Below are 24,838 nucleotides of genomic sequence, written 5' to 3'. Positions count from 1 at the left end.
TCAGCTGGATTTAAAGATTACAACACTTCATAAGTATTTACTACTATTTCTGTAATCGAAAGCCGTAATTATCACTACCAAATTTAAAATGGCTTCAAGTTTATATGTTGAGACTGCAGAAATAGCTGGAAAAGCAGTGGTATTATGGTTCCAGTGAAGTCGGAGGATCAGAGACGTATTTGAGGCTTGATGCTGGTGAACTGAGACAATCCACCCTGGTGAGGTGATCGTTACTTTGAAGGAACTTGCTGAATACATTTGCTTACAAATGAGGAAGTTGCTTTAAAGTTTAATGCGGTGTGTGTGAACCCATGTACATCAGCATGTAAATACTTGATATTTAATTCATTTATTTGCTCAATTAGTGGGCTCATTAACATCTTCACAGCAGCTATATTAAGCAGCTTGGCTTCTCATTTGGTGTATCCAGGTTAATGTTAGGACACATAGGATGCTATTTTTTTTCTATGTTTTGTTTTTTCAATAAATAGGGCTTACTTATCCTTCTTTGTTTATTCTTCTGAGATAAATTACAGATACGTATATTAATAGAGTGTTTGGGCATGTTTCATTTCCTTCTATATTTGAACTTTTTATCAGAAATAACACAGTTTGCTTCTTATCAAAGTGGAGTGGATGTTTTCCAGTATTTGGGTGCTTTTCACAGTTTTACATGATTGCTGACAAGATGCTTTTAACTAAAATGAGGATCCAAACAGCTGGTCATAACCTCAGAAATCAACTAAACCTTCCTGTCTGATATGAGAGGAGCTGGACGAGGCCGCGGTGGGGCTTCAGCTCTCCCCGGTGACCCTTGGTTCAGAGGATTCACTCCGTGTGTGGGTCAGTGTGTGGCCTTTGATCAGTGACGCGCTGCTCGTCGATGCTGCTGATCGTCCCTGCGGGGCACCGAGTGGCTCGATGGAGCTGAAGGACGCCGTGTCCCCTGGGTTGGAGGCGTATAAAGGCCGGGGCTGCCGGTCTGAGCGCCGTGCTGCCTGCTAGAGCGGGTATGAAGAGCAGTGTGCACAGAAACGAGAGGGAGAGGATTTCCGCGCTGGTGAAAGGTACCACAGGTGAGACGGCAGAGGAGAGGAGGTGAGATTGTACATTAAGAAATGTTGAACAGTTTTTGCAGGTTTTCTGAAATCGAATTAGTTTGATCTTTCATTTTGCTTCTTTTACAAGCTGGAGTTGTTGATTATATGTTGGTGGTGCTGATTGCTACTCTCCTCAGTTACTTTTACGTTTTTTTAGCACTATATTTAGGATAAATGTGGGAAATTATATTATGCGTCATTTCAAAGCTGTTGGCGCTTTCCGATTGACCGTGTGTTCTATGTAGGTCACAGAAGGAACCATGCTGGACATTGATCTCAGTGGTTTGGTTGTGGCGCCGGAAAACAGGTCACTGATTTCCTAAACTGGGAAACTATCAATGTCTCCTCTGCCCTTAAGCTCTCGATCCCACACATAATGAAAGCTGTCGGCCAGGAGTGGAGGATGGAAACCATGCAGCAGGAAAGAAAAAGTGTTTCAAGAACTGCGTTTTGAGCTTTGATGTTTTAACAGTGGGGAGAATATCAGAATTCAAAGTATAAAGTTTGGTGCCAGTTTGGCAAAGATAACTAAACTAATCTCTTTGAGAGGAAGTGAGTTTTATTTTGGTAGTTTGACTCCCCATCAAACACTGAATGGTTTCTTCCATTATACTCCTGCAGCGGGGATGTTTGAACGTACCAGCTGACTTTCCAGTGTTTAAATAGGACAAACCCACAGGAATTCATGTCGACATTGGAATTTACGGAAATCTTGTTTCTGCATCAGTCACTCGTGTCTTCGATCATACCATTTCTGTGGTAAATGGTATGTTGTCTCATATTTTGATTTGTTTTTGCATTTATTTAATCCTTTTTTTTTCTCATCTTTTACCTTGTCCTCTCCTCACCTTCATCATGTTCACTCCTTTCGTCACACTCCTCGTGACTCTTGAACCTCGTGCGCCTCGTATTTTCATCATCGTGGACTTGTGGGCCCGTCTCCTCCCTCTCAACACCCCACTACTGTCACCCGCCCTGAACCCCCTCCCACTTGTGCGCTCCTGTCTGGTTGGAGATCGCAGAGTGCACTGTAGCCCCTGTTGCAATGGAGGACAGTGACCACGAGGCTCCGTCTTCCTCAGACGAGCACGACTCGCGCCCCGCCTCCCCAGCCCACTGCAGGGACCATGATGCTCAGCAGGTATCAGTGACGCCCCCAATAACTCCCCAGGGTCAAACAGACCATCTCAACTTCAGCCTGAACTGTGGAACATCTGCTATTTCCTTCAGTGTATTTTAACAAAGAAAAACCATTTTAATTCCTTTATGATGTTGTAAACTGTGAAATCAGGAAGAAACTGTTTTGTTGAGCAAAATATAAGAAGTGGTCAGAAGACTCAAACATGTGATGCAGGAAAGCTGATAACAGATGAAAAAAATACACGTATTCAAAACAACCCAGAGATCTTCTGAGTCAGTGTTCGTCATTGTTTCTGACAGTCCTGCCATATACGCTGGAGATGTCTCTGAAAACCCATTCGCACATTTTCTAACTAGCTAAGCCGATTTCTCTTCGTCCACCTGCTTTTTTACCTTTGTGTTTGCCCCCTTCCTTCCACCTCCTCCGTCCTCTGCACCACTCCGTCCGTCCATCCATCCATCCACCCCTTTGACGTCGGCGTCTCTCTAGCATTCAAGCCACTCAGACGACTCGGAAGTGGAGAGCATAATGCAAGACCCTCAGCATCACGGAGGGCACGTCCACCACCACCATGACCACGATCATGACCACACGCACCATCACGATCACGAGGATCAGGACGCAGACAGGGAGGCTGAGGGCGAAGACCGCCCACACACCCCGTCTTACCTGCGGCCCCCGGCGGCGGGCAGGGCCCAGTCAGATTCAGGGTCAGACGCCAGTTTGCCGCAGAGCAAAAGTGTGGAGTTTGACTTGCCGTCTTCCGCCAGTCCTTCCAGGCCAAAGAGCCCCTGGGGCCTGTTTGACCCGTACGACAATAACGAGGTAACAGGAGGAGGAGCTGTCAGGAGAGGGGGAACTCGTTCTGAGTGTTTCAGATCTGTCTGTAGCACGGCTGAACAGCTGAACTGCGTTTTGTAGAGAAACATTTATATTGTTGTGGAAGGTTGAACCAGAAAGTTGAATTTTTGTTTTGTTTGAGCTCATATTTTTGTGGCGAGCTTCGATTCTTTTGGGGATTTTGGGGAAGTTGACTGTGAATGAAACAACCTGTACTGAACAACTGAAGTGGACCACAGTCAGACAGAAATCCATATAACGTCCATTTACACAAAGAACTCTTATTTACTTTTAGGACCAAGACAAGGAATATGTGGGTTTCGCGACATTGCCAAACCAGGTCCATCGCAAGTCAGTCAAGAAAGGCTTTGACTTCACGCTCATGGTAGCAGGTAAATCCCGCTGTGCACATCAGCAGACATTTGATCTTCAGCCCCCTGCTTACTTTGAAGGGACGGCTGCTAATCACTAAGTGTCGAGCCTTGCTGTTTTCTCTTTGTTGTTCTCTGTTTGAAGGTGAGTCTGGCCTGGGAAAGTCCACCCTGGTCAACAGCCTGTTTCTCACAGATCTCTACAAAGATAGGAAGCTGCTCAATGCTGAAGGTGAGGAAGGTGGTTCTCCTTTGACGGCTCAGGTTTTGCTGTGCAGGTTACGTGCTCTAATATTTGAAGCTGAAGCTCCTTTGTTGTCTTTCTACTAGAGCGAATTACACAAACAGTGGAAATCACCAAACACACTGTGGACATTGAGGAGAAAGGTGTCAAGCTGAAGCTCACCATTGTGGACACCCCAGGGTTTGGAGATGCTGTAAACAACACCGAGTGGTACCTGTAACACGCCTTTATTTAGACTCTAAATCTGATTTCAGCTCTGTTATCCACACTGCCTCGGAGAATGAGCGTCCCTGTGTGTTTCCACTCCAGCTGGAAGCCGGTGGCCGATTACATCGACCAGCAGTTCGAGCAGTACTTCAGGGACGAGAGCGGCCTCAACCGCAAGAACATCCAGGACAACCGCGTACACTGCTGCCTCTATTTCATCTCACCTTTCGGTCACGGGTATGATAAAGCTCCCATTCTCGTCCAGCTCGCCCACGAGACCTTTCTATAATTAATCCACTCATTTTAACTCACAACCTGAGTAAAGGAACTAATGCGTACATGTAAGTGCACCAGTCTTTACTTGCGGTGCATTCAACCACATAAATTGTTAATGCAGCGTCTCTCGCTCACGGTTAAGGCACTTCTCTGCTGCCTTCAGGTGGATTTACATCTGCTGCAGCGCCTTCACACAAATCAATTGTACTGTGCTGATGTGGTGCTTTTCAGTGCATTTGTGCACATGCACTGTTTCACATCACTGTCCCCATCAAAGAACTGCTGGACCATAAAACCAAAGTAGCTGCAGTGCTTTTCAGTGACATGTATAGAGAAAGGGCTCCCCCTGCTGGTGTGTAACCGTCTATACCGGTCAGATAAACCAGTGATAAACCTCTGCGGCCACTGACCAATCACCCACTTTCCTCTCATGACTGGAAACCACCAGCTCCAGAGTCAAACGCAGAGAGGCAGACGTTCAAAACAAACTCAGGGAGAACATGAGACTCATGCATAATTCCCCAAACCCAACCTGAACCTTCTCTCTGTCAGGCAGGCACACAGAATCTCATGTAGAACTTCATCTAGCAAAGCAGGCTGCACTCACGTTAAAACATCTCTTGATGTAGCTATTAAATCTCAACATCTCTCCTTCTTGAACTTCGTTTGTGTGTCTTCCAGTCTCCGGCCTTTGGATGTGGAATTCATGAAGGCTTTGCATGAGAAGGTCAACATCGTCCCCATCCTCGCCAAAGCAGACACGCTCACCCCGATGGAGGTCAAGAAAAAGAAAATTAAGGCAAGAGAAACTGTTTCCTTTAAGGCGAACCGATCACCGGCCTGCAGCTCTTTGTGTGATGTCAGTCAGTTTCATTTACATTGTAAAAGGTGAGTTTTCACATCAGATCTTTTCTTGCAGATCAGAGAAGAGATTGAGCAGTACGGCATCAAGATTTACCAGTTCCCCGACTGTGACTCTGATGAGGATGAAGATTTCAAGCAGCAGGACTACGAGCTGAAGGTGCGCCTCGCAGCTGTCTGTCAGCCTGCTGTCATTTCTTTATTTCAGCCTTTTGGGGCAGAAGCCTCAGGGCTCTAGAGTTATTCCACAGTAGACATCAGTATACTGACATAACATAACAAACTGAACACCAGGAAAAAAAATTCTCTTCTTCTTTTCAGTTTTTTTAACACATCAATCAATTATTCAACTGAAAAAATGTGTTAAAGCTTTCTTGTTCATAACGTAGTGACGTTAAAACAGATCAATATAATCACCCGAACACTCAGTCCAGTGCAGACGTCCCCAGTCCTGATACGTCCAACCGTTTTCCACCCTTCTCGCATCGCTCGCTGGCAGAGGAGATGCAGGCGGTGTATCTCTGTGTGCCTCCGTCCTCGGTTGCCCTCCAGTGAAAACAGCGTGACGAAATGGAACCGACGGACGCGAGCTTCAGAATAAACTTTCCACATTAGTGTTTAAAACTGTGAAGCGTTCCTCCAGATGGATTAAACAGAGATGAGGGAGCTGCCGCAGAAAACAGAGCAGTGGGCATGTGTATTGGGAACTATAAAGAAAACAAATCCATGGTGAACACTGCAGTGCAGCACAGCCAGCATCCGTCCAGTCTCTCTGTTGACCCATAGACATCCTGCACTGCTTCAGATTTACTTCTCTTTCTCTTCTCTCTTCAAGGAAAGCATTCCCTTTGCAGTAATTGGCAGCAACACGGTGGTGGAGGCCAAAGGGAAGCGGGTGCGAGGTCGCCTCTACCCCTGGGGCATCGTAGAAGGTGTGTCCCTGCTCAGACTGACAGTCGTAAATCATTCATCTGCTGAACTTTACGGCACGACAGTGGAAATTCTTGATTTGTGAAGACGGTCGAATCTGCTTTCACAGTGGAAAACTCTGCGCACTGTGACTTCGTGAAGCTGAGGAACATGCTCGTCCGCACACACATGCAAGACCTGAAGGACGTGACCCGAGAGTGTCACTATGAGAACTACAGAGCCCACTGCATCCAGAGCATGACCCGCATGGTGGTCAAGGAGCGCAACCGCAAGTATGATCACACACCGCAGCGGGCCGGACGCGCACACACACGCGAAGCTGTTGTTTTGGGGGAGGACACATCCAGGTCTGTTTGCTGTAATTCGTTAAAGCTTCTCTCCAACCGGCGTTTCTCTGCAGCAAACTCACCAGGGAGAGCGGCACAGACTTCCCCATCCCCGTGGTGCCCGGCGTGTCGGAGAGCGAGACGGAAAAGCTCATCAGAGAGAAAGACGAGGAGGTACGGCACGCCGAGCGCGAACTGGACTCGCATCAGCAGAACGATCACGGCCACGAGCAGGAGTCTGAGCAGCACGAGCCCTCAGAGCCTCAGCCCGGCTCAGAGACTCTCTTACGTCGGATAGACGACGAAGCCCTCTGAACTTTGTCGACTGTAACTTGTTTTTTGTTGTTGTTATTGTTGTTGTTTTTTTCTAATTTAACCAAACAACATTTTCTGTGGTTAGAAGGCAATCAAGCATGAAAAATCTGAAGTGGTGTAGTAATATAACAAAGCTCTCCTCCCCTGTCTGTCTGAGCTGTGGGTTAGATACTAATCTGCCACATCAACATTATTGGATCAACACTCCCTCTGAAAGCACACGCACGTTACTTTATAGAGCTATAGCTTCAGCCGCAGGACCACAAGATGCTTGGTTTAATATAATCAACGCAGAACTCATCAATTAAAGGTGAGCTGAATCACCTGAATCAAATTCGAACAGTTTAACACATAAAGAAGCTTACATCAATCTCAATGATTGCCACTTGCCAGCCCCTTTTCCCCCACTCTGCCCCCGATGGACACACCGGTCTCTGACGTACAGAAGCTGAAGCACTCAGAATGAAATGGGAACGTTCACAGACCTGCTCCACATTCAATAAAGTGTTTATTATGATTTTTCTTTGACATGTGTAAATGTCATTTGCAGGCAGGCAGAGTGTCGGCCGCCCCGTTGATCTCATCCAATCAGATTCAGGACTGCCAGTCATGTTTTAATGCAACATGCTGTAAATATCTGGTGATCTGACTCAGATCTACAATACTCCCCCATCAGTTCTCATTTAAAAAGACAAAATAATACTATTTATTCTTATGGGAAATATTTTCATCAATATTATTGTGAAAAGTAACATGACCTAGATATTCCTGTTATTCTAAATCTGTAGCTACAAGACAAACACCTAAAGTTAGAGTGAAATGAAACATGAAATGAGCCAAATTAGAAGCCTCTTCTTGGCTTAAACGATCAGAAAAGTTTAGCCTAAAATATGCTGATATGATATAAAAATACAAATGCAATACCACTGTGTCTCAAGTTCCCCTCGAACTCCTCTTCCCTATTTATTATATTTTAAATAAAGAGTCTTTTCTTCCTCAGTTGTTTCTTTTTTTTTTTTATTTCTTTGTGTAAACATGATGGGATAATACAATGTAACGTTACTGCAAAACATAAACATGGCTGTTTCATTCATTTAACATATTTTACTACAAACATGAAAGCACATACAACTAGCTGGGTAACTAATGTTTGTGTTATTGAATATTAAATGTCATTTTAATTGTAAAATAGATTTGAATTATCCACGAACAAAAAAAAAACTCAACATAAGTGGCAGAACAGTTTTCCAGCATTAAAATGTGTTTGTGCCACACCGGTCGTCTTGAGGTTAAAGGTCAGGCGGAGGATCCTGCGGCAGTTCACCGCAGGTCACGTGACCAGCAGAGCGATGGCCGATCTCCCGAGTGTTATTGATTTTAGATCAGCGTATTCATGTGTGAACAATTAGCCCTGTTTAAACCCCGCGTGGCTCCGCTGCAGTACGTCCACCATGATAGTAACACCCCTCTCTTTTCTTTTCTCCACAGCTGCGGCGGATGCAGGAGATGCTGCAGAGGATCCAGAACAACATGATCACTCAGAAAGATGGCTATTAACCCAGAGCTCCCGTCACGCTGTGTACATGTCTTTCTTTCACTGGGATACAAAAAAAAAAAAAAAAAAAAAAAAAAGAAAAGTACCCAGCAAACCCGTCTTCCACTCTGCCAGCGTCCACTCGGCCTCATCAACAGCATGTCCCACGCGGCTCAGGGAGCTGCTGAGGAGGTGGTAAGATGTCCCGACACCTTCGACCTCTCCAGGATCTCTGACGTTAACGACGCCACTGCTGCAAAGCCCAGAACTCTCCACTCCGCTGTGTGAAACAGGAATTAGTACATTCACATATCTGAAGTCTTTATTTAGCCACATGATCACAGGGATGGTTTATGAAGTTTATGAGGTTTACATCAAAGTACAGGTGATTTTTTTTTTTTTAAGTAAATTTTTATGGTGCAAGTGTTTATTGTTACTATCTTTATAGGTCAACATGCATATATACTGTAATAATTTAATTTTCTATACTACACTTTTTTTTTTCCAACCGTTTTCCACCTTTCATGTGTTGCTGGTTTTGTTTTATAACACCTCTCTAAACTGCTGAGCTTCACATGGATGATGTTGAAACGTATGGTGATTTTGTTCGTTTTATTTTCCGGGGTTTGTTTCACTTCTTGTCAGGTTTGATTCTTCAGCACATTCAGTGCAGTCGAGGCCATGACGCTTTGCTCAATGGTCAGGGTAATCTCACAGAAAGCTACTTCCAGATTGTCGTGTCAAGATGTAACATAAAGTACCTTTAAACAAAACAAAAACTAAAAAAACTGGTCGATTCAGAGTCAAACTTTAAAAAGACAAGACCCTAGATTTGTATGAAGTGACGGGTTAAAGGCGGGGTTGCGTTAGCGGACATGCAGCGTATTTATCTTTTGCATGTGAAGGTTACTGCGATTGCATATCACTTTGATTTTGAACTTGTAAGAAATTTCAAAAACAGATTTTTATATATATATTTTGGTTGGTTTTAGATATTTTTTGCTCACTTCAGGAGAACTCCCATGTCGGATGAGTACTTACTTTAACACGTATCTTACAAGCAAGGATTTCCCTTTAAAAGTGATATTTTTGTTAATGCCAAGAGTAGCGATCAAGAATAATGAACATATGTCTCTGTCAGTCTTTTCTATGTTGCAGACTTTTTTTTTTTTTTTTGAACTTGGGTATGATATGACTGCTCTGAACTTTTGTTGAAAATCTGACATTCCTCAAGCTTCTGTCCCGGAGTCTGGTTTATGCTTCTGTTCCTTCTTTTTCTTTTTTTTTTTTTTTTAAATATTAAATTTGTCTTTTGGTATGTTATGTTTTTGAGTATATTTATGTAAAAGATTTATAAAAGAAGTGAGGACAGAGAGGCCAACATGTAAAAATTCTAATATTGTAATAAAATATGAATATAATTTCATGCACAGTTGGACAATGACCTTTACTTGCCTTCTTTGAGTGTTGACTGTGAGTTATGCAACTTTTAATACATTGAGAAGGCGCTCGTTTTCCAGAGAAGCAATCAAACAGGAAACTGTTATGCTTCTCAACACAACGCTTTTAAATAACCTGTTCTATTCATGGTTTTGATCAGCTTCCTTTCCCAATGTCTTCTTTTCCTCTCCATTATGTTTGATAATAGCCATTAATCTGTCCGTCCATTTCTTTAATGCTTCATCTTCCTCATCCTCCCAGCTGACAGAGAGCAGGGACACACCTTGAACCCGTCACTACTCCCCTTCAGGCAGTCCAGAGTCAAAGAGAAAACTGGAATCCTGAAATAGTCAATTAATGATAAACTTAAAGTGATTTTCTTCACTCCTTAAATGAATTGATGGATTTGTAAATAACGGAATTATGTTTGAAATGCAGTAAACAAGTGTTTACAACTGAAGCACTGTCTGAACAGTTCATTAAATAACTCCCTTACCCCTTAATGGCTTCCTTCTCGCTCAAACATCTTGTTTCCTGCTTTTGAATTGGAACAAAAAAACACTTCAACATTCAAAGATGATAAAATTGTTTTAGTTTGAGTCAACTTTCCCTTGCAACTTCTGTTCTTTTACTCTTGTTTAAGACAAGCTATCATTACCATTTTCTTTGAATGAAATGGACAAATAGACATTTGTAAACATAATACCATTTATTAAGTTTTATTTTTTAATAAATTTTTGATTTTTTTACATATCCCCCCAGGTTTTTTTACATGATACATTTAGATCAAATACAGCCCAACATTTACAGGCAATGTACAACTTAGACTTTCACCATAGGGAAAACACACAAGTATTGTTGCTTCTTCAAGTTTCTGTGTCCCTGTAATTCTCATACATTTTGTTTTTTTGGAAAATGATGTGAAAATACAGCTTTTTTTTTTTTTTGTTACAATCATATGCTTAAAAATTTTAGAGGGGGGGTAAAGGGTTGATCATTTTTTTTCAGTAAACTGGTTCTTCAAAACTGAAATACTAAACCACAAGAAAATAAAATAAGGGCAAAAGATTTTACAGAGTGGCCAAATGTGATATAAAAATTAAAACATCTGTGTTGACATCAGCCTCTTGTATATGGTCCCAGGAAAAAAAAAAAAAAAAAACAGTTAAAATAAAGAGATACAGCTCAAACAAGCAACACTTTTTCTTTTAAAATAAAAAATTGTTTTTGAACGTTACACTTTAATAAAGTAAAAGCATAGCAAAAAAAAAAAAAAAATAAAAACAAAAGGTTTGCCACTGCACATCCTGTCATGATCGGTACATTCAGTGAAGGCAGCGCGGCTGGAGCTGTCCTTGGTGCTGCGGCGCAGGTTTTCACAGTGCGAGCTCCAGGAGGGACCGTTCACAGCGAACTCGCTCAGAACGGATCCCCACGACGATTTATCGGTGACGCTGCTTCGGATCAGAAAGTTGACAAGCGGAAAACACGGCTGCAGTTTGCAGCCATCTGTACTGCGATTCACGATGGAAACACATTTTACTACATCGTCCAGACGAGCACAATCTCCACACGAAGCTCTCCGAGTCAGTCACGTTGCCGTCAGTAAAGATCTCTGCCATGAAGAGCCCCAACGAGCTCCCAGTGGGCCAAAACATCTGTGGAAAGTCAAAACTTTCTGCAACACTAAGTGGCTGAAAGGGCATAAAGATAAGTCACAATCTGATTGTCTCTTAATTCATAAAGGAGCCAGACTCTGATAAAACTGCACATTCATCCGGTGTATGAGCGACAGACTGAGCAGCATCGCTTCTCCATAAAGGCTTCTGTTCGCCAGTGAACACAAACGGCCAATAGGAGGAGCTCCTGCTGCGTGCGCAGTCACCGAGGACTGGTCTGTGTGAGGGGAGTTCAGTCCGGTCTTCAGCTCCAGCCCTGCAGCACGTGCTCCCGCTGAGGAGGAGGAGTCTCTGATCACAGTGAGTGACGTGCTGGTGATGGAGCTCATCAGAGACTCACTGCTGGACTTTCGGCCTGCGTGGAACGTCGTCTGTTCCTTCAGCGCGAGCCGGAGCTGCCGAGTTCCGGTCACTGTGCATCACAACACACCCAGGCGACGAAGGCCGACGACGCGCGGCGTGCCGACGCTGCACTGCAGCAGCCTGGCGTTAACAGGAGGTCTTGAAATGTTCCCGACTTCACGTCCTGCTTCTGAGTGACAGTGAATTTTCAGCAGAAGGCTGAGGTCCTCCAGCAGCTCCCTGCCCCGGCCCCGGGGCTCGCTCGCAGCCCGTTCTGAGGCCGGACGGTTCCCCCTCCGGCGGAGCGTCTCCGCACGACGCCCGGCGGTCCGGTGGGCGGAGCTCAGGCCAGCTTCAGGGTGCTGATGGGAAAGGAGGGCATGGTCACCATTGGCGACGGGGTTCAGGACCGTCTGACCGACGAGCTGCGGGTGATGCGCCATCATCTGGGCGCTCCTTCGTGACGATGGTGGCGGCGGCCTGCGGCGCCGCCGCCCCGTTGACCTGCGGGTGGGCGTGGTTCAGCGTGTGGGTGGATGTGCTGCGTCACGGCCACCGGCTGGGGTAGAGGGCGGGGAGATGCTGGCCCAGGTGGGCCACCGGGTGCACGGTGATGTGGCCGATGGGCTGGTGCACGGGCCCGACGGCGGCGGCGGCGGCGGGGGGAGGGGGCCAGGTGGGGCGATGTGTTTGGGAGCCCCGCCCTGGATGACGTGGTTGACCGCCTGGATGACGGACGGGTGGGACACCGAGGCGTGGGCGATAACAGTGGGGTGCAGGCTGGGCGCGGTCACCAGCTTGGTGGTGGCCGGGGGACGAGGGGCTGCGGGGGAGGGGCGGGCGCGGCGGCGCGGGCGGCCACGAGCACCGACGGCGCCGGCGCCGGCTGGGCCTGGGGGGCCTTCTGCTGGATGGAGATGTGCTGGGTGATGAAGGAGGTCGCCGTGGTGATGGGCCGTCAGCGTCGGGGGCTGGGCGGGCGGCGCCGTCTGCAGCAGCTCGGGTTTCGCGCTCTGCGGCACGCCGGGCATGGCGGCCGGCGCTCTGGACGCCGGCTCTTCTCTACGTCCTCGTCCATGTTGTCTTCGCCTTCTGCAACAGGAAAACAAGCATGAGCGTCATTTCACCACGACGGCGATTTGAAGGCGGACGTGGCGGAGGGCGGCGGCGGGCCGACCGGAGGCCGTGGAGGTGGAGGCCTGATCCTCCTCGGGCTGCGTGGCCTGCCGGACGACGCGGTCGATCTCGCCGTCCACGTCCATCCACTGGCTCAGCTCGTTCTTCAGCTCGTCCAGCCGCTGCTGCGTGGCGATCTTCTCCGGGCCAGTCGCTCCATGTCGTGCTCGTACTCCTTCTCTTTGCGTTTTAACGTCTGAAAAGACAAAGTGGAAAATAATGAAACTCACAGACATGTACGGTTAAACGTCTACTCTGATACCGGAAGATTAAACTGTAAACCACTTTATTCAAAGTTATTCAAAACAATGACTGAACTGATGAAGTTCACCAATTCATGACATTTATTATGAAATATTTAAATGCACACTGACAAACTGTCAATCAACTTTTCCAGTCTTGCGTAACTTAAAGTTTTATTCCATTAAATATTTTTAATTTAAGTTGTTTTATTTCTAATTCCCTCTTTAATTCAAACTATTCATGATGTTGTGTTATGGCACTTCACAGCTGCTACTTAAATGTTTTTAATTAAACTTTTTAATTCTAAATGAATCACCCAGCAGAATCCAGCTACGGGACAGAATAAGACGGAAAAACAAAAGAATGTGAGTCCGGCGGCAGCGGCGGCGGCGGCGCACAGACCAGAAGAATGGAGGGAGTGCAGCATGAGGGACGAGGGCGGAGCCGCTGGAGAGTGGGAGGGGCCTGCTGGGAATGACTCTCTGACCTAATTTTCTCCTGATCAGCCTGACGCTCCACTCAACCAAACAAAGCGAGCTGGACTTCCGCGTGCACGGCAACAAGTGGAAAAGTTTGGAGTGGAGAAAAGAATGTGCCGCACAGACAGAACCCGCTCATACGCTGATAACACGGCGGACGTGGTTTTTATTGTGGGGGGGGGGGCGGAAAATCAGACACGCGATATTTACGACATGATGGTCAAATGCTCACTGCTCTCGCTGGTTTTTGGTGAGAGATGCAGGAAATGATGGTGTGAGAAGCCGTGTGACTCAGCATCATAAAGCTGGATTTCCAAAGGGTGGACTTCCTGTTTGTGGTCACACCACCATGTGCTGTACGTGGTTACATGTGTGTGTGTGTGTGTGTGTGGTGTGTGTGTGTGTGTGTGTGTGTGTGTGTGTGTGTGTAGGGATTGGGAAAAGAGCACCTGCATGTGTGAGACAAGACATGTTGTGTGTTGCTCCTGGCCTACTTACTGTATGTGTGTGTGTGTGTGACATTTCTGCCGTTGTTTTGTGTGCATGTGGGACTACAGTACGGCACACACGGACATGAATAGCAAAGGGGACAAAAGGCGGGCCCCGAGCGAGGCAGCACCTGTCTCCAGCCCTGATCCAGGATTAGAAATGCAGTGGCCAAGTGGTCTGGGCTCTTGCTGCTTCCAGCTGGGTGTGTTGGAAGGAGAGCTGCGTGTCTCAACCGGCTAAACACTTCATATGGAGGTATTTTTTGTGGTTTTGGAAGGAGTTTCGATGTCGCTACAAGAATCTATTGTTAGTTTTAAATACTACAAAACGATAAGTCGAACCAAAACAGCGTCAGTGCTGTCACAGTGTGAGTGACACACACACACACACACACACACACACACACACACACACACACACACACACACACACACACACACACACACCACACACACACACACACACCACACACACACACACACCACACACACACACACACCTCGCTGCTCGTACGGTTCAGATCAGGGTTGTGTGCTTCTGGTGAGCCTCAAACTTTCTGGAACAAACACGTAACTGTTGAGTCACAGCGGTTCAGTGGTTTAAAGTTCCTGCCCTGCAGTAGCACCGCCTCTGGTTTCAAGTCCCGATATGGGGGTTGGTGTGTTTCTGTGAGGGGTTGCATGTTCTCTCTGTGAGGGCGCGGGTGTTTTCCAGCTTCCTTTCATGGTTCAAACAAATTCCAGCTGACTTAAAATTATTTGAAACTTGATTTTCTTGTTTTAAGTGACAGCAGCAGTCTAAGCAGTGAGAAATGATGGATGAGTCCTGAAAATGTGCTGTGGACACTCGCTGTCGTCTGTAATTCATTTCTTTTGTGCACATTATGCTGCAGACTTTATTGAATAACATGTTCCCTGAGGGACAGAGATGTGGAAAGCCTCCCTCACACTCCCATCAGGGTCTCAGTCAGCTGAGGACGTCCTCGTTCGATTCTGGCCACAAAACATGATGTACTGAAGCGACCCCCCTCCTCTGGTTGTCAGGAAACGGCTGAAAGCCTCCCAAGGTTCCCTCCTAATTCTAAAACCGTACGCCTTCATGTGCCGTAAAACTCAACCGACGTGAAAACATCTGTGACACGCAGGCAGCGAAGTCTGGCTGCCTTTGTTTCGCCCAGCACCACTACTCATGACTCATGCAGAGAAAATGAGCGAGAGAAGAAGTGCTCCACAAACACACAGACCCACTGAACTCTCCTTTCTCCGGCGGCGGCGGCGGCGGCGGGAGCGACCCACGCCGCGTCCGTCCCTCGGATCGTGGCTCCGACGAGAAACGGCGCGCTGGAGATTAACCGCGCTGGACCTGACAACTGGAGACAGCAGGCAGATGGACCCCGCGTGACTTCCACGGCGCGTTAATCGTGTCACCAGGTTGACAGGACACAAGGGCGCCCAGCACCTTTTGATTCCTCTCACATGGCTGCACCTCCGTTGAGCCTCGCCTCCAGTGTGCGCGAAAATCTAGATCAGCGCAGAGATAGGCGGCCGTGTGTGTGTGTGTGCGGTGTGGGTGTGTTCGTGCACATGCAAGGGTAAACAATGCTCAAGCGCCGTCACAGGCAAGCGAGTGCCGAGCACATGGCCCGACAGAGAGGCCACAACAGGAGGAGGGAGGGAGGGCAGGGGGGGGGGGGGGGGGGGGGGGGGGGGGACAGATAGCGGGGGATTGAAAGAGAGCGATACAAGCTGTACCGACTGACCACTCTCTGCAGCAGCCAGGAAACACACAAGCACAAGGCTGGCTTGTCTTAAAGGGCCAGGAGCTCCAAGGCCACGTTGCAGACATGTGATCACAAGGTCTTGTGACAGGGCCGTAGCTTGTCTCACTGTGCCTTCAAGCTGGAACAGAGGCGGTCACGTTGTGGGGGGGGGGTTCAACAATAAAAGGTCTGTCTGCAGGGAACACAAATACCTACTTCTGCACAGCATGTGGTTTTGCAAGCTGCATCCGCGGTGGCCTAATTACCCGTACCTGGTAAAGAATTAAGTGGAATGAACTGCTGTTCATGTAAGACAGCAGGGCAGGATGGTGGCTTTCACTTTTGTAATATCTACTAATAACCACAGGCGGAAGTGTAAATGCTGGTTTGTCAGTTAAGTCCAACTTCAAAGCCCTGAACTCTGCTGTAATCAGTTTTCCTGAAGCTCAAAACTCCGTCAATATAAAACTGTCAAACGGCGTCACTGCAGCCGTGTTTTAAAGACAAGCTTCAAAAGGCTGTAAGTCATTACAGCTCGCTGGCATGAGCCAAACAAATGACACCTAATGCATCCACGCGCTACTGGGGCTTTTCGACGTCTCCCAGGAGGCAGTGGAGGAACAGGATCGGTCAGCTCAGAGTGGAAACCGAAGCGGAGGAAACTGAGCCGTGTGTTTACCGCTCCATGCTCCTCCCCCGCTGCATGCAGCTAAGCCCGCTGGTACAGCGAGTCCTGCCTGTTGCAGGGCTGGGAGGAGGCCCAGCAGGGGGGGGGTGACGTCACGCGGCTCGGTAGCCATGTGCTCGCAGCTCATGTGGCTTAAAAGTCAGAGAGGCAGGATGAAGAGGAGGAGGAGGAGGAGGAGGAGGAGGAGGAGGAGGAGGAGGAGGAGGAGGAGGAGCAGGGCACGGCAGGCTCACAGGCACGGTAGCATAACGAAGCACAGCAAAAAGGGAGAAGCTCAAGCTCAGATCGGCTCCAATAAACGGGAAATCATGGAAAAAAAATCAATGCAATTGTGAATCAGTGAAATTGGAAAAAAAAAAAAAAAAAAAGTAAAGGTAAGGAGAAATGAATTTGGTTTCAACGCTTTATAAAGTCTGAATTTTCCGTAGATAGTGGGATGATACGGGCAGCAGTTTTCCAACACTTTCGCTTTATTCTAGAACTCTGCGTGACAAACGACAGGGAATGTGATGCAGAGCCAAAAGCCTTTTAGCTAAGTTGTTTTTTGTGTCTGTCAGCCAGAGGAGGCGAGGACAGGGCGGGGCGGGGGGGGGGGGGGGCAGAGGCTCAGGGGGGGTTGCAGGCAGGCCGCACGCCCTCCCATGTTACGGTGCCCGTACCGGCACGTGTATGGCTTTTCTTTAGAAAAAAAAAAGAAAAGAAAACACTGGCCTGAACATCCTGGTTTCTCTTCTTTAAACCACACACACACACACACACACACACACACACACACACAACACACATACACTGAACACAACAATGACAAAAAAAAAAAAAAGGTACACATGAAACTTAAAGAGGCAGTAAAGTGCGGTGGCCCAGAAACTCAGAGTTACAATTCCCCTCTATTCACAACAGGACATTTCGGGATGAAGCAGCGTCTGTTATAAAAGTCTTCCTCGCTCCACCTGCTTTAATTTAGCCCTGGTCCAGCTCAGCTGTGATAGGAGGGACGCCGGGCAGGTCAGTCAGCCAGTCGAACACACACACACACCACACACACACAACACACACACAAACACACACACACACACACACACACACACACACACACACACACACAAAGTGTTGCTTAATCACAGAGAGGCTCGTGGGGGGGTTGGGGGGTGACGAGCTGCACTCCCACGCTGTCCTAGATTTCCTCACTATCCACGCACAGACACCAGCAGACCAAAACCCTGCTTCCCAGAGGATCAGAGCGGCGACGCGGCGCTCCTGTCAGTATCGCCACGGGGTCGATCTGAACGAGCTCCGTGAGGAGGACACACAGCGAAAAGCAAGGCTGATTCCTTGACTTCGCTGAGGTTCGCCACCGCGGCCTCGCCGGTCGGTCAATAAACTCAACTGTACGTAACAGAAGCATAATCGCTGTCTGGAAGCGTATAAACCAGGCCAGCGGAGGACCTTTGCTCCAGCAGATCCTCTCGCCGTGGGCAGGCTGCCAGTCCACACGCTGCACGCTTCACTACGGTGCAAATGAGGGAAACATCAGAGGTTACGGCGGGACCCAGGCGCCGCGGCAAAAACAGGCCAAGAATTCAGGGAAAAAGCCGAACGGAGCTGAATCCGCCGTGCGAGCAGTGGATGAGAAGTAGGATGTTATCGAAGCAGTTCGATCACATCAGGCCTCCGACAGCCTGAACGACAGTGTGAAATATCCACATCTAATTTTTAGAACATCAGCCTTCATGTTTAGAGGAAAGTCAGATTTCCTTCTGCTGTAATTACAATTGTTTATTGTTTGGAACAACAGACCACTCCTCCTGTCCCTTCTGGCTGAACTAACAGGAAAAGATCTTTAGAAAAACCCGACAGTCCACTGTCCCGCTGATACTAATCCTTATATTATCAAATCCCTAAAACTGCTAGAAAACAGAGAAACAGAGATTCATGTCGATGTACTAGTACTACAGTGTTCCTTATTTTAAAATTCAACAACCATAAATCAATATTACAGTTTACAATATAACAAATGAGCTGAGGTCTAAAACACGATCACTCTGGGTGGAGAGAGGTCACTGGTTTATAGCATGTTTGTTCAAGAGATGTTCAAGCTGTTCCTTTTATTGGTGGGTTGACATTTACTGTCTCTGACCGGGAGATTTCCACCCGGAACCAACCTGAAGTCACGCTCTGTTCCCTGGGCTTGTTTTTAAAGCGTCACGCCCTCGCGCGAGCAGGTAGCGCCACAGGTAACAAACACGGCGCGGCCTCTTCCTCCGTGCTTCAACCACTACTGGCCGGCATTCAAAACATCCTCCTCTGCCAGCGACAATGCTTCAGTCCTCTGAATGATGGACCGCTTCCGACTGACAGGCGGCGACGCCGCAGTCCAACAGTGTTTGTGTGTTTTCTTTCATTACTCCAACTCCATGCATAGTTTTTCTCAGTAAACTGACAATGGGAAGGACGTGACTGTCCTTGGTGCCGCAGCTTCTATTGTGACGCAAGAACGTGAGAAGGGAAGCTTATTCTTGCGTGGTGATAATTACACGAGTTTTTAAAAAAAACACACACAAGAGGACAATCGAAAGACTTCAGCTTGCTTTGAAATGAAGACACGGAGATGTGAGGAAAACAGACGAACGAAGACTTCTCACTGAATCGGTACTTGTGTACCAGCGTTGGATTATCGCTCTGGAGTTGCACAACACTCCGTACACATTCACCCCACAACGTTCGTCAAGTATAATTACAACTTTTGGCAGTGGCGCTGACAGTGGATGAATGTGGTGAAACTGTCGTCCAACCGTGACGCCAGAACAATGCAAGATAATTAAACTGCTGTGAAATCGAATCAAGGGCTCCTTACAGCGAAGGAATTATTAGTCAACATCCACCGAGCCAAACGGAAGCTCTCAGGAAATGTGCAAAAAACTTTAAATTCAACAAGCGAGGTCAGAGGTGAAAACTGAGAGCGAAAAAAAAGCTCACCTGAATGTATCTGAGCGCGCTCCTCAGCACGCTGAGGTTGGAGGTTTTCTTCTCGTCGATGTTGGGGATGTTCTTCTTCAGCGTCTCGAAGCACTCCTTCAGGTGCGCCCGTCTGAGAACCAGACAGGGAGGGAGACTGAGGACAGTAGAAATCATGGATCCATGCGGGTAAAGTAATCACTGGACATAAAAACAAAGTGGCCTCTTGGATTAAACTTCAGGCTCACTACACGCTGATCCCACCTGTGCTTCTCAAGCTTTGTTGTGCACTTCTCTTGTTCCGGCCCCTGCAGGAACACAAGAGGAGCACGTTGTCAGGATTCATCTCTGAAGGTGACGCAACAAGAAGCATCAACATCAAAGACTAATTAATGTTTTAAAAAATGAGATGTTTCCTATTCAAGTCACATTTTAAGACAGATCTACACCTTAAGAGAATAAATCTGTCAGTAAATTAAAGGAAAGCTTGATTGATCTTGATTGGTTGATCTGCAGTAACACGGTGTGGCCGTTCAGACTCACCCTCCAGGCCTCTTCTTGCCGTCGAGCTGCCGGCCGTCGTCGGGCGGACTCCCCCGGCCGACGGGGCTGCCCTGCGGCGCGACAGCCGGGTGGGGCTGCAGCGGGGGCGAAACGATTGGAGCCGGGGGTAGCGCTGAACGGCGTGCTGCGGCGGCGTCTGCTGCCGGCCCGGAACGCCGCCGGCCGGAGCGATGAGCTGGGTGTGATGCTGCTGCTGCTGCTGCTGCTGGTGGTTCTGCGTCGGCTGCTTGTGATCGCGGGCGGCCGGGCGGTCCGGTCTGGCTGGGGGCAGGAACAGCAGGGCCGCGGCGCTCTGCTCCTGAGGGGAGTGAGGCTCGCTCTTGGGCGAACTCACAGGAGGAGCCCGCCGGCGGGGAGAGCGTGGCGACGGGCCAGCTGTGGGCGAGCCCGTGGGGTTGGGGTGACCACGGGGACGGGGGACGACGGCCACGGGCATGGAGGGGGGGCTTCAGGGCAGGAGGCACGGGCGCCGGACAGCTCTCCGCGTGGAGCTCCTCTGCTCGGAACGCTTTGGAGACATGGCTGACCGGGGCGATGGAGTTGTAGCTGACATCAGAAAACCTCTGTTCAGTCAGCTGCTGCAGACGCAGACTCTCCTTTAACTCATCTTCTGTGGGAGAAACAAGAGTTGAACAAAGCCATCAGTTCCCTCTGCAAAACAGGAAGGTCTGTCAGTTTCTTTTAGAGAAAACACGAGCGACAAAGTCAAGATATTCAGCAATGGAGGAATCTAAAACCAGACTTCTTAATATTTGAAATACTTCTTCCTTTTTAAAAACTTCTGCAAAACAAAGTAAATTGTTTCTCTATTGGTAATACATATTGCAATAACACAACATGGGTCACAGTTAATGAATATTACTAATTTATGAAGAGGAGCTGTGTTGCACAGCAGCTCGACTTTCCTGCTGACAAAGCCAGGAAGGCTCTCTCACACCAAGACACACGTTTCAGGAAAAACAACCTCAAAGTGTGTCAACAAATCAAATGAATCAATTAGGTAGATCGTCTGTTGAGTCTGTAAATAAAAAGACATCTTTAGAAAAGCATGAGTGTGAATTAGGATCAGCCTGATCACGTTTACACTGCCGCACCAGCGTACCGATGTATGGAAGCAGCAGAGAGAGGCTGGAGTTGCTATGGCAGCTGTGATATTCAGTTAGAAATGTCAGCGACAAGTGGTTGTTAATACCATCGTTACGAAGGAAAGCAGGGCGCCGCGGCGCCGCACAGAGGAACCAGCTCAATTAGATCTGGGCGTTGCAGAAATGAAGTTATCGAAGGTGTTGATGATGGAACGTAATGCAAACACATGGCACAGAGAATTCCAATTTCCTAAACAGTAACGGTCATCTGTTCTTTGCAGGCATTTTCATTTAAAAAAGAGAAGAAAAAAATTAAACTGATGATACACTGCTTTTCTGTCCTCCTTTGTATGTTATGAATCTCAAATAGAGGAGTAAAGTGTTTGTCCTGTAGGGAAGAGTTCAAAGGTCAGGAACATTACAGCCTCGTTTTGTAACCTGAACACAAACTTCGCTCAAACCCGGTTCGAGTTTACAAAACAGAAAAGCTGGCTTTGAGTTTGCCGGAGGGAAGTTATAGAAAGTATCTCCGTCTATCTTTTGTTCACACAGAAATATGCTGCAACGTGAGGAGGAGACTCTTCCTGCTTCCAGTAACAACACAACTTTCTTCTTAAAGCGCATCACATCAAATAATTTGCCGTTTCACTTTTTCAAACAAGATTTTTTTTGCCAGCAAAAATGTTGTTGAACTGAAAATCTTCCCTGATGTCAGAGAACCTAAAAAGAACAGCATGTTCTTAGTTTTGGTGTGCGATGGCTTTAATAGACGCTCCACGCTCAGTGGACACTTTTCTTAAAGAAAATCTGAGAAACTCATCAAAAACATGCTGGTTTTCTGTACGCATTATATAACTGCAACAGCTCACAGAGAAACAATGGCCTACTTTCCGAACACAGTGACCTGCTCTACAGAAGCAGGGAGGAGGAGGAGAGGAGGAAGAGGAGGAGGAGGAGGGGACTCTCCATGCAGCAAACCAAGAGGCTGGAAAGCAGACTAGCAAGAGATCTCACTCGGAGCATCTGAGTCCACAACGTCAGTAAAGATCCGAGAAACTCCAGCTGAATCTGTAAAGCCGAAGACTTTTCTTTCTTGATTAAGCGGTGTTCATTTTCAGAATCTTGTCGTCTCCGGGTTGAACCGTTGCAGGGGCTCGGAGTGGGGGAAACCTAAATAGCCGCTCACATTCAAAGGTGATGCAAGGTTACACACTGCAGTGAGTCTGAAGGACGGGGAGGTTTTGTTACAACTGCTGTGGTGCTGTGGTGTCGCCCTCTCCGGCTAGGAGAATCGAAGCCCTCTGGTATAAAATGTTCGATTATAACACAATATATTCATTTTCAGTGGAATCGTAATGTTTAAAGACGAACCCGTACACATGGGTTCATGGTCTTATCTCAAGTCCAGATGTAAAATGTGACAAAAGTCAGCAGATTGTTGGCAGATATGGTTATTCTGACGTGATAATGTCTCACATAACTGGTCTTTGCACTCAAGTCTTATGGGGGACAGAAAAATAAAAGTTATCGTTATTAAATGTCATCAATCAATTTCACATCGGGCAGTTTGGGAACATTGATTTTTTTTTTTTAAATGCAGTGTTCCTCACGTTGCTTGTTACATATGGCATGCGTCTGTGATTTGTTTTCTGACAGCATGTCAGTCAGGTGACCTGTCTCCTGTGTGTAACAGTGTAACTGAGGACACTTGACCCCACAAAAGGAGCACAAGTCTGTTCCCGCCACAGCGATAAAGCGCAGACTGCTCGTGTCCCTAAATACCCTGCAGGGGACTAATGTGTTGGAACCATTTTGGTACACCAACATTGAGAGAGAGTGTCAATGTTTTTACTTCGTCCATCATCCTATAAAAGGAGAAGAAAGGTAAACAGCTGCAAAAATCTGAAATTATCTGTGAAGAGAGAGGGATTTAGAGAAAAGAGGGCTGCAGGGTGTTAGTCCTCTCACCTCACAGCAACAACAACAGCTATCCAAATGCTTCCAGGACAAGTGCATGGCTACCTGATTTACACAGTCCAAACATTCAGTGTTTTCTATTAACTGGTCTTGCTCTTTATGCTGCTAATGTGTGTGTGGTTATTCATTGATCAGTAATTTCCTGAAATGGACAGGTGAGATCAACTCCTGCAACCTTGAATTGATTTTTTTACTTAAAAAAAATAAAAATAATGGTTAGAGTTTTTAAGAAAGCTGTTACAAAATAATTAGTACTCAGTTTCACTTGAATTATTGAAATATACTGTAGAATCTTCGATAGGGGAGATATTCTTGTTTTGTTTTTATTTTATTTATTTAATTTGATGACTAACACCACAAAAGATTGCAATGATTGTAGAAAAATTTAAAATCTAAATATTTCTCCCTCCATTTGATGATTCAGTTCACAAACTGGACTTGACAAATACACGACGAGCAGATTTGTTTCCACCTTCGCGGCTGTAGTGACTCATCCTCTTCATAAACAATCTCTGGGAGGGGTTACCCAGCACGCACGTGGCGAAAGGGGCGGAGTCACGCGGCCTTGTACCTTGCGGGTGGGCGTGGTCTACCTGAACACGTCACGGGCAGACGCTCGATGCCCTCCACGAGAGGCTTGCGGAGTTTGTTGTTGTTTCGTGATAAACACGGCAGAAACATGTCGGCTCGCGGCCCGGCTGGGGCCGACTGGCCGCCTGGCCCGAGGGCCGCGGAGCGGAGACCCTCAGGCCAGCAGACATCTGATCGCACGCGCACGGTGTCGGGTTATTATGTAAAGCGCGCCTGGCATTCCGCGCGCCACCGCCCTTCGTGTCCTCCTGCCCTGTGGCGTTTGTTTTATATGCAGAAGGCTTGCTGGTGTGTGTGTGTGTGTGTGTGGGTGTGTGTACACTGACCGTCTCTGCGGCAGGTTTGACTGCAGCGGCTTTTTAGAGTCACTGTTTCGCAACAGCGCGGCAAAACGAATACGAAAGTAAAAGGAGAAAAAAAAAAACAAACTCCGACAGTCCTGTCAAAGTTACAGCGACGCAATGTCAAAAATCAAGCATCGCCCTTTCACAGCGCGTGCGACACGATCCGCATCTGAAATAAAAACCATAAACTCACCACGTGCTTTCTGTTGTTGCTGGGCTTGCCATTCCAGAAACTTGGCAGCTTCCAGGAGCGTTTCGATGCTCATTTCTGTCCAGGTAAAGAGGGAGATCCAGAGCAGAGAGAGAGAGGAGGAGGAGGAGGGGGGCGGCGGCAGCTCCAGCGGCGGCAGCAGCCTGTCTGAGCTCAGGGAGAGATTCCCGGAGAGAAGCGGCAGCAGGGTAACAGGATCCCCCCTCGGCGCTCCGCTCCTCCACTCACGTACCAGAGTTACAAACAAGATGGCGCTCCATCCAAGTAGTAGGAACAAATAAGGTTTGTGAATCACGCAGAGAGTGTCCCCGCCCACAGGCACGCAGCTCCCTCCCCCCGGAGTGACAGAGGGAGGGAAAACACGGAGCCTGTCAGTGGAGGGAGGGGGGGAGGGGAGGGGAGGAGAGGTTGCCAGGTCCGAGGGTTTCCCGTAGCATGGCCTTATATTGTCTTCTCTGTGTTAAAGCTTCGACACAACTATTCTGGACACAAATTAAACAGACAAATCCCCTCCCGTGGCCGAGAGGTTAGAGAAGAAGATTTAGATTGCAGGTTTAAATCAGCTGAGGGTCACCACTGTGGGCCCCTGAACTTGACCTTTGACCCCCAGCCAATCCCCCGAATGCAACAACCTGGCTACACCTCTGCCTCTGGGTCAGTGTGGAAAAACT

General features: G+C 47.5%; 1 protein-coding gene and 1 pseudogene across 3 annotated transcripts in view; one reads left to right on the top strand and one right to left on the bottom strand.

The window, feature by feature from the left end:
* LOC115400818 (septin-4) overlaps window positions 1–8,300 on the top strand; it is a 40,387-nt gene extending 32,087 nt beyond the window's left edge. For all 3 annotated transcript variants that reach the window (XM_030108865.1, XM_030108867.1, XM_030108866.1), the window contains 10 exons: window positions 3,377–3,473; window positions 3,598–3,684; window positions 3,783–3,906; window positions 4,006–4,140; window positions 4,861–4,978; window positions 5,099–5,200; window positions 5,876–5,972; window positions 6,080–6,242; window positions 6,371–6,470; window positions 8,100–8,300. In XM_030108865.1, coding sequence (XP_029964725.1) covers window positions 3,377–3,473; window positions 3,598–3,684; window positions 3,783–3,906; window positions 4,006–4,140; window positions 4,861–4,978; window positions 5,099–5,200; window positions 5,876–5,972; window positions 6,080–6,242; window positions 6,371–6,470; window positions 8,100–8,168 — 1,092 coding nt within the window. In that variant the 3' untranslated portion in view covers window positions 8,169–8,300. The remainder of the gene's footprint in view (window positions 1–3,376; window positions 3,474–3,597; window positions 3,685–3,782; window positions 3,907–4,005; window positions 4,141–4,860; window positions 4,979–5,098; window positions 5,201–5,875; window positions 5,973–6,079; window positions 6,243–6,370; window positions 6,471–8,099) is intronic.
* A 1,979-nt stretch (window positions 8,301–10,279) lies between these two features.
* Window positions 10,280–24,426, bottom strand: LOC115400811 (max-binding protein MNT-like; annotated as a pseudogene).
* Window positions 24,427–24,838: the final 412 nt, after the last annotated feature.

This window comes from Salarias fasciatus, chromosome 14, assembly GCF_902148845.1.
Source record: "Salarias fasciatus chromosome 14, fSalaFa1.1, whole genome shotgun sequence".
Taxonomy (NCBI): Eukaryota; Metazoa; Chordata; class Actinopteri; order Blenniiformes; family Blenniidae; genus Salarias; species Salarias fasciatus.
This window is presented reverse-complemented; position numbering and strand designations above follow the sequence as displayed.